The sequence below is a fragment of the Benincasa hispida genome, chromosome 3, assembly GCF_009727055.1.
Source record: "Benincasa hispida cultivar B227 chromosome 3, ASM972705v1, whole genome shotgun sequence".
Classification (NCBI taxonomy): Eukaryota; Viridiplantae; Streptophyta; class Magnoliopsida; order Cucurbitales; family Cucurbitaceae; genus Benincasa; species Benincasa hispida.
In genome coordinates, this window is record NC_052351.1 from 43,246,454 (window position 1) to 43,256,180 (window position 9,727).

At 30.9% G+C, this 9,727-nt stretch overlaps 2 protein-coding genes across 3 annotated transcripts; both read right to left on the reverse strand.

Moving 5' to 3' along the window:
* Positions 1-903: 903 nt before the first annotated feature.
* On the reverse strand, positions 904-5,369 carry LOC120072608 (putative cyclin-D7-1). The gene is made up of 5 exons (XM_039025004.1): positions 3,377-5,369; positions 3,195-3,281; positions 2,817-2,915; positions 2,151-2,498; positions 904-1,065 (listed from the first exon to the last, which is right to left on the reverse strand). Exons 1-5 carry the CDS (start codon positions 3,728-3,730, stop codon positions 967-969), a joined length of 987 nt encoding a protein of 328 aa, XP_038880932.1. The 5' UTR covers positions 3,731-5,369; the 3' UTR covers positions 904-966.
* Positions 5,370-5,560: 191 nt separating this feature from the next.
* On the reverse strand, positions 5,561-9,105 carry LOC120072609 (glucose-induced degradation protein 4 homolog). 2 transcript variants are annotated; one of them, XM_039025006.1, is made up of 9 exons: positions 8,943-9,105; positions 8,603-8,658; positions 8,345-8,488; positions 6,743-6,816; positions 6,542-6,596; positions 6,376-6,438; positions 6,161-6,288; positions 5,988-6,072; positions 5,561-5,892 (listed from the first exon to the last, which is right to left on the reverse strand). In XM_039025006.1, the coding sequence occupies exons 1-8, from the start codon at positions 8,983-8,985 to the stop codon at positions 5,994-5,996; spliced, it is 642 nt and encodes a 213-aa protein (XP_038880934.1). In that variant the 5' UTR covers positions 8,986-9,105; the 3' UTR covers positions 5,561-5,892; positions 5,988-5,993. The 2 variants fall into 2 exon arrangements, with proteins under 2 accessions (XP_038880934.1, XP_038880933.1); XM_039025005.1 differs by having other exon boundaries at positions 5,561-6,072; positions 8,943-9,104.
* Positions 9,106-9,727: the final 622 nt, after the last annotated feature.

Below are 9,727 nucleotides of genomic sequence, written 5' to 3' on the forward strand. Positions count from 1 at the left end.
ATAAACATTTATGTGGTATAATTTTGATTAAATTATAAATTTAATCTTAATAGTTTGTTAAAACCTTCGAAAAAATTACATTTTCTACTTTTTACAAATTTGGGTTTATCTATGATCCAAATCCCATAGAAATGATGCAGACATGTACAACATTATTGATAAACGATCTACTTTTTTTTTTCTTTAAAGTTCAAACCAAATGTGTGGCTATAAATTTTATGGCTATTTTAAAATATAACAAAATTTTAGAACTATCAATGATAGACACTGATAGACTGATACTGATAGACTTCTATCAGTGTCTATTATTGTCACATAGACTTCTATCAATGTCACTGATAGACACTAATAGAAGTAATTGTCTATCAACGTCTATCATTGATAGTTCTAAAATTTTGCTATATCTTGTAAATATTTTCAACAGTTTAATCATTTGAAATAATTTTCCTAAATTTTAAGGTTTTTAATCGAGGGTATTACACTGATGATGAGCTATGAAAAATTAATTCGCAGAGAGAAAGAAAATTGAGAGTAAGCTCCAAATTAGTTTCACTAAAAATGACAAATTCTTTGCCACATGAATAAAATAATAATAAATGAAGCTCCATGATTGTTACAATTATCCTTGATTTTTCCTATATATTAACTCTAGTGGACCTCAATTGATAATTATTTAATTATTTTTTTTTCAAATTAACCTTATAAATATAAATATGACTTTGTCCATCAATCTTTTAAAAATATTTTCAAAACCTAATTAAAGCAAAATTTTGAAAATTAAAAGAGTACACAATTTTTGTTTTTGAAAGGATCAAAATATTTTCTTTGTTTTTTTTCCAAGAAAGGTATCGAAACTAGGAGAGAGTAAACGTAAACTTTAAGAATAGAAAACTAAAAACAAAATGGATATCAAATGAGCCGTTGATTATTAATTTAAAGAAATGATTTGTGTTGGCTCTCTTGACTTTAGCAGCAATGGTTCTTCATTAATACAGAGGTGGGGCTTTGAGGGCAGCAAGAAGATTGAACAGCTTCCATAATGGCTCGACATTTCATCATCTCATCCTATATAATTTGGTTCAACACCACATGAAATAATTAGTAATCAATTTGGATAATAGTTCTAAATGATCTGTTCTAACTTAGTTAATTAGAAGATGATATGGTAATTAAGTTGGTGATTAAACTTTGTCAACGTGTGATGCAACTAGGTAGAAGAGAAAGAATATCATAGATTTGTCAATCTATGTTCATCCAATTCTGTAATCATAATTTGTCACATGACAAATTCTTCTTACTTCATTTTAGAAATATTTATGATTTTTTTTTTTGTGTATTAATTAGAGTGATCTGGGTCCATCCGGGATGCATTTAATTCTTGTTCTAAAAGAAAACATAAGGGTTGTTTGGTAGACAATTCAAATTCTGTTCATGTTTTCAGATTCATTGAGTTAATGAGTCTCGGTTTGGTAGACAATTTGAATTTTGTTACATTTTCGAAAGTTGTTTTCGAATTATTTGATCTAAATAGTGAAAATTTTGAAAATAACATTTTTATGTCTTAGGGTATTCAAATTTTGAATTTGAAATTTTAAAATGGTGGGTATTAAAAAAAAGATAAAATTTAAATAAATATAGTATTTCATTTAATAAAAAATATATATATTACAAGATAAATATTTTACAAATTTTTTAACATAAATCGAGTTCATAAATTAATCAATAATAATTTATATTCATTTGAATATTTAGTGAGCAATTATAATTAGTTTTGTAGATTATAAACATATAATCAAACACATTTTTGAACAATTTTTAAAATTGAAACTAAATTTCTTAATATGCTATTAAACACATTTGTTTTCAAATTGAGATTTAATTTTTTAAAGTTATTTTCATTGAATCATTTGTTTTCAAATTGGTTACCAAACATGCAATCCCAATATACTTTTGATAACTTTAAATGAATGGATCATGTTAAAAAAAGTCAAATCACATCAACTTAATTGTCATATGTTATCCTTCTAATTAGGGCATCCAATGACGATCCTATTTAAAACCACTTAATATGAAACTCAAAAGAGTGTAATAAAATAAAAAATATGTTAGAATTAAAAAGTAAGAAAGAATTGATAGGCCAATTTAATTACCTTATGATGCTGATCGAAGAGGCTCATAAAATATGAAAGAGAAGATTGAGAGGTGATTGGAGGAAGCAAATCTAAACAACACCAAATTGAAGAGATAGCAATGAGACTTGGTTTGAAAGGGATGAGCCTGTAATCCAACACTGCTCCAATAAGCAACTCTTTGATCTTCACCATCAAAACATAATCAGCTTCTTCTCCAATGGAAGACTCCAATAATTTCAGACCCAAAAGTTGGATGTAATAATAAGGTGTTGGACAACTTAGATGCCAATCCAATGCTTCTAGCAATATCATCTCCATTCTTTCAATGCAGCTTTGATCAAACACATGATCCATATAATCCTCCATCTTCAATAATAGTATTATCCAAATCATCAATATTCATTACAATATATATAATGATTCTTTTAATGATTTGTTTTATGTTCTTAAAGATCAAAAACCACCTAATACTAATAGATTTATAAATTTTTTAAGAAATATCAATACATATTTAATAGCGATGTTCAACCTTTCGATTTACATCAAACGTTAGAGTAGCCAAAAGGTTTCTTTTAATCTAACTTTTCATAATTTTTTGAATTTCTAACCAAAATTATGATTATTATTATTATAGAAAAAAGGAAAACTAATTAGTTCATAAAAAAATCATTTAAAAAGATTTACCTGAATTTCACTTAAAGTTGGAGGATAGGTCTCGTGGAATTTGCTGGCTATGGATAAGCATGCAACAGCCAATAATTCAACCATCCAATCCTTCCATTCCTGCCATTTCAATTATATATATTATTCTTTTGCTAATTAAGTAAATACTTTGGTTATTCCTTGTAAAATGAACTAATTAATTTAAGATAGTTAAGGTTTATTGAATTAATTAGTGTTGAGAATCTAATCTATCTTATAATGAAATGTAATCCATATTTCTTTAATATGACAGACATTCGGGTTAAGAGTTCGGCATGAATCCATCAACAATACCCAAATGGGAAATTTACTTTTTAAGTTTCTCAAACCCATCAACAAAAAATGAAGAAATGTGCTTACTTTGGATCTGTTCTTAGATATGAAGCGATCAAGGTAATTTGCAGCAAGAAAAACAGTTCCATATGAGAAATTCCATCGACTTCTACACTGAAAAATATTTAAGAATAAAAATGTTAAAAGAACTCATTTACTTATTTATTTTTTTTTCTTTTAGATGAAAATCAATGGAAGAAAAACTTGACCTTGATAAGCCATTGAATACATCTAAGCCTCACAAAAACAAGACTTTTACTTTCAAGAAACTCCTTATAATGAGGTTCAGGCATGTAACTCATCTCCTTCTCCATGCACACTGACACGGCCTGCTCGTCTTCTTCCTTCATCGTCGTAGTCATACAAACCGAACCCATGACGCTTTTACCGTAACCACCATGCTTTTCGTTACGAGTCTCAGTTGAACACGAGAGCCAATCCTCATCACAAAGCAAAGCTTCCATATTGGGTAGAAAGAAAAAAAAAGAATAATAGAAGTCGATCGACAATTCGAACGACGAAGTTAAATACCTCTTTTTCTCGAGATATTTCAACAAACTCATAAATGAAAAAGAGAATTATTATAACCTAGCTAACACGCCCGTAAGATCTAGATATATTTACGTCTCATTTGATAACGTATTTTGTTAAGGTGATGTTTTTTTTTAAAGAGGTAAATTGATAAGATGTAGATGATCATGAAGGTTGAGAGTGGGAAATTTAAGGAGGAGAAAGCATGTCCCACATGAAAAGGGTAAATGGTTAAGTATGGGATATTTTTGGTCATTTATTTAGGTGAGAGCACGAGGGATATGCTGGTTGAAGCTGAGCCCTTACAAAACCCTAAAATTGAAGTAAATAAGTTCTTTTGGCTCAGAAGGAAAAGCTGTTTTCAACAACTCAACTGCCCTCTCCAACTGGAATCAATTACTTCTTTCCCAATTGCTCATACTTTTTCTTCAATCATTTGAAAATGCATTCGAGTAAATAAGAGTTTACTTTTAATTCAATAACTTAATACTTTTGCTTGTTAGTAATAGTCTAGTTGATTTAGCATGGACATATTTTAGTTTAATTCTTAGAAACTTAAAATTAGATTATATTACAAATTTGTTGGAGAAAGTTAGAATTTATTTGAGAAAATACTCCTAAATAGTTTCAATGGTCCTTGTGATATGAATCATCTAGGACATCAAATTATCAATTAAATTTTATATAATAATTTTGATGTAATTTTATTGTTTTCTAAATTTATCATTTTCAGGACATTTTAAGTAGGGGTATTTTAGTCAATTTTACTATGAACTATGATATGCCATTAGAGTTTTCTTTGGGAGGCTATTAAAACCTTACCTTTAGATTGTTTAGATTAGTTTACGATAAATCAGGTTTTAGTCTTTGTATGTCTTTCAAGATTAATTAGCTAGGAGAGCTTCTTGAATTTGTAATTCATATGTTAAGTTGCATGTCAAGAACATTCATTTTGTGGAGTGTTTGAATCTTAGGACAAAGAACCTATTCTTTGTCTCAAGCGCTTTGATCTTAAGATAATATGTATCTACAATCCAATCTAGAATTGAAATTGTCGCCTTAAGAATTTTAGTGATGGAGAATTAGAAGCTCTCATGCCAAAAGAGTTCTTAATTCCAATTCGTTAAGATTTTCATAACATTTTGTCAAACTATTAAGACAAAATTATTTGAGGATCATAGGATCTAAATTCTAACGTTTTCCTAATCATAGAGATTACTTTTTTTAGTTTTCCATAAGACAAATTTTGAAAACACTCTTAAAATGTAAACAACAAAACATAGAAACCAATTGATGGAATGAGAGTTTATAGGATTAATTTTCAAATAAAAAAATTACTTGAAAATTAAACACAAGTAAAATGATTGCCAAACATGACTTATATTAATTTTTGAATGATTAAAAGCATGATTTGAAGTTATTTTGAGTACAATAAAAGTTATTTTAGTTATGAAAAAAATTATTTTAAATGATAAAACAACTAAAAATATTTATACATAATAGCAAAATATCACGGTCTATCTGTGATAAACCGTGACAAATAGCGATGAACTACTATTTGTATCTATCTGCATCATGGTAGACATAGATAGTCTATCGCTGTCAATCACAGATAGACTGTGATATTTTACTATTATTTGTAAATATTTTGGTTCATTTTCCTATATTTGAAAAGAACCCTTTAGTTATCTCAAACTAAAAATCACCAAAGCTTGCCTTCAAGAGAAGTTATTCTATTCATTAGTAGAAATATCTCAACTACCAAACTATATGGTAAATTACTACTGTTACTGTAATTGAAGAGAGGTTCAACTTGAACAGTGTACTTGTGCATGAGAGTCATTATTTGAGAGTAGGTGAAGTGTGAGTGACCCAGCATTCATCCATAAATGGCTGTTCTCTTTTGCTTTTGCCATTATTGTTCCCACACATACAATCTCAAAACTTCTTACCATATGTAGTACAATATTCCCACAATTTCACATATCTACGTGCACCAAAAAGGAAATTATAAACTTGAGAAACAAACAACAGAACAGAGATAGAATCATTACAACCTGTAGCTTGAGTCTTCAATCCTGCAACTTTTGGGACCAAAATTTTCATAAACCGAACTTGGTACACTGGACCTTTCCCATTAACTTTCATGGCGAGTCTCCAAATGTCGAAGCAAAATCTCGGTATCACTAAGCCCCTGCTTTAACTTCAGTGGTTTGAAGCAGGAAAACCATGGAATTCATATATAGCAATAAGTTAAACCAACCATAATTGTATTAAGGAATTTCCCACCTAGGGTCATTGCAGCACGTACGATGAGAAGCTGAAACCTGATCTTCCCTCGTTTGTGGATTTAAGTTCAAGCTTCTGAAATGGGCTGCAGATTTCATGCAGTAACTTGTTAACTACATTGTTAAAGCAGAGGAAAGCTGTATTTAATCTGTGGTTATAATTAAGATTCATACCTACTATTAGGGTCATAGTAGAAGCCATTGATAGAACCGTCACTACAAGAGAAGCAAACATAATAAAAGCCAGCTATAGTTAACCCACAATCGGTTCCAACATTCACAAAGTATTGCTCTTTCCATCTCTGCAAAGCAACCATAATCCTTGGTCTTAAGAACGTAATAATGTTTATGGACACTGAAACAGTAACTGTAAAAGGAGGTCAGAATACCATAAAGATGCATGGATAATTACTAAGGTCCAAAGATTTTCCGCCATCAACTTCCACCTGGTTCTGGAACAGATTTTTTAAAAAAGGTAAACGTAAAAAAAACAGACCGTTATCAATGGAGCTAAAAGTACTAAATGAAGGGATGTATTGACTATGGGGTCCTCACCATCAGGGGAGCAAATGACGGAAATTTGGTCCAGTGCCTTATATCATCTTCTGGTCTGAAATATTGTAAAAAAGGACTTAAGAGGTTAAGATTTTTATGTTCTTACCGATATTAAAGTTCACATCAGAAATAAACTTGTTTTCAACAGCTCGATACAAATAAGCTTGGTGATTCTTGTTAGTTTATATATTAATTACATACGCTGCTTGCCATTTTCCAGTGAAGAAATTATAATTCTTGCCATCCACAATTTCTCCTTCCCAAAAGGTTACTACCTGTCACAATCAGAAAAGCCAAACAAATTTTCAAATGAAGCTATAGTAATATCATTCCAAACAAGGCACTAGATAAATTCAGTAGAATCCAGCACCCAAGGTTTTCAAAACATGAATTTAAGCAAGTATAATTTCTCAAATAGAATGGAATCAAGTAATGTAAATTGTGTATTTTTTTTTTTGTATTGAAGTAATTATAGTTCTAATATAGCTACTAGATCGATATATGAGATGCTTTGTCATTATTCATTAATAAAAAAAATTTTATTTTAACCAATTCATCATTGGCTCCATTTACCCCAATCTCTCCCACTTTATTCAGAAGATGACATCTTCTCTTGGCAGTTGCCACTGATGCACGCTATTGAAATATGGAAATGAGCAAAAATCTGACCTCTAAAGGTTGTCTTGGATCTTCTTGTGTAAGTATTGCCATGAAAAGAAAAGTAAAAAATTGATGGTCTAATGCTACGGCGTTTATTTATTTATTTATTTCAATCTTTCATTCAGTAACAATGAAAGAAAGAGGGCATACACAAAAGAAAAAGGAAAATGGAGAAGATTTTTATTATCAATTGGAATAGATATGGAGAGGTTGTTAGTGATATTGTTTTGATGGGCTCACAAAGTGGGATGATAAGAATGTCATCCTCCACCCACGACAAAATCGATCAATGAAAATATTTCCCAGTCTGAGATGGGTACAGAGGTTAAGAATCATTTTTAGTTTGGAAAACATGGAAATGAAAATAAGAAAGAGCCCTTCTTGTTGGGTAAGAAACAGCAATTTTTTTTCAGGTACAGAATATGTAAGAATCATTCTTTAGTTCCCACTCAAGTAAACAATGCGAATGGAAATAAGAGAAAATTAATTTTCTCTGAACAAGTAAATATAATCATCGTCATACCCATACTGTTTTTTAGCTACTACATTGTGTGGTTTTAGTTGATTAAAATGAGCCAAATGCTTATTGTCAGCACCTACAGAGTTTTTTTAAAGGAAATTCTCAAAAGTACGTTCGTTCTTAAGAGAGGAATGATGAGCAACAATGCAATACATTTCATAAAATCCATCATCAAGCATGTGCAACACATTCTCAAATCAAAGTCAAAGAGGAAAGTACGCTCATTTGCTAAGTTAAAAGGTGCATCTAGTAGTAATGCAAAATGGGTTTATAAAAGAGTATGACAACAATTAAAACAAGCAGGTCGTGTTTCTTGCAGCAGAAGAGAAATATGGAGGTGATTAACAATATGATAGAAACCCCAGCCTTACCATAGGATAACCCAATGAAAAAGAAATGTAGAATCATAACCATAGAGTTCACACACAATATATTAAATAAGATCAATCAGCCAACGGAAGTCATAAATTGTGGTTATACAAGAAAGTATGCAGAAATCATACTCCATATAGCCACATATGAAAGTAATTAATAAGAGTAGTTTTTAGCTTCGTGTTAAGCATCATAAACAAGTTAATGTTTACACTCAATTTTCACAGAAAACAAACCAAGAGTTTATTTACCGGTGTGTCCGCCATAGGAACATTAAGAGCCTCCATCGTGCCACAGAGGTACCCATGTTCAAGGTCCAATCCCTGTATTCGTACATTCACCCTCCATGCCTCATCCTTTTGATTATTAGAGACATTCTGAGTACCGGAGAAGGCCTGGTACAAAAAATCATGAGGCTACTTGAAGATAATTTCAACTATTATTCAACCTAAATCAACATGGCAAATGGTTGAGTACTGAGTTAACGAAAAAACTGACGAATATGAAACCTGTCCAACACTCAACAGTGTACAAGCTTGAGGAGTGGTCTGCCTAGGATCAGCACCTACCAGCAGCAAAATTATGAATGAGAAACTCGAATCAATTTTCCAAAAGCAACTTAAGTAGGGAAAACAGTGACTCTAATGGAATCGCAAGTAAATTCAGTCCAAGAACAAGGCGATAAATTAACCGGAGAAATCGAACAAAAACAGGAAAATAGAAGAAAAACCCTAATTGATACACGTTGATTCATGGATGGATGGATCGGCAGAAGAAAAACCCCAGTTTTCAGAATCGATCAGAGGTGAGAAATATAGGAGAAGGATGGATGATGAAAAGTGGAATTACCTGAAATTTGAGAAGGCGTTGAGCTCTCAACTCGCACCGGCATCGCTTTGCCGCTAAATTTCCGGTGGTTGCAATTAGCGAGCAGTTTAACGGTTATTTATTTAACGTAAAACCGAACCTGGAAGAAGGGACTATCTAAGTGGCTTCTTGGGCGGCCAAAGGGACCAAATGCTAGATGAAAATATTTTAAAATTAACCTCTAACATTTTTAATTAGAAATATAATTTTAATAATTTGGCTCAATAGTTCATGGGTGTTCAAATGACCCGACAATCCTGACTATCTAACCCATATTATAAGAGCTGTGTTGGGATAGTTTTAATTTCGAGTTGAGTTGTACTTTTTATGTTTATTTCGAGTTGGGTCAGATTTGGGTTACACTTTTAAAAATATGGGTTGACCCAACTCAACCCAAATTTCTAATATTATTAAAAAATATATATTATAACTTATAACTCATATATATTGTTATGATGTTTATTTGAAGTTTGTAATAGATATGTTGGATTTTGTTATTTAACATGCATTTTATGAAATTTTAATTATTAGCATGTGTTCTAGACAATTTTAATAATTTTAAGTTAATAAAAAAATGTATTAGAAAAAGAAAAGAAAAAATAAATAACCCGTTAGAGTTGGGTTTGGAGTCCCTATTCGAGTCATTCGATAGCCAACCCAACTAATTCGAATTTTTTGGTTGGTCCAAAAAATCTCCTCAACACAACCCAACCCCACCCATAAACACCCCTACATATGATACTTTGTCAAGCATATATATATATATA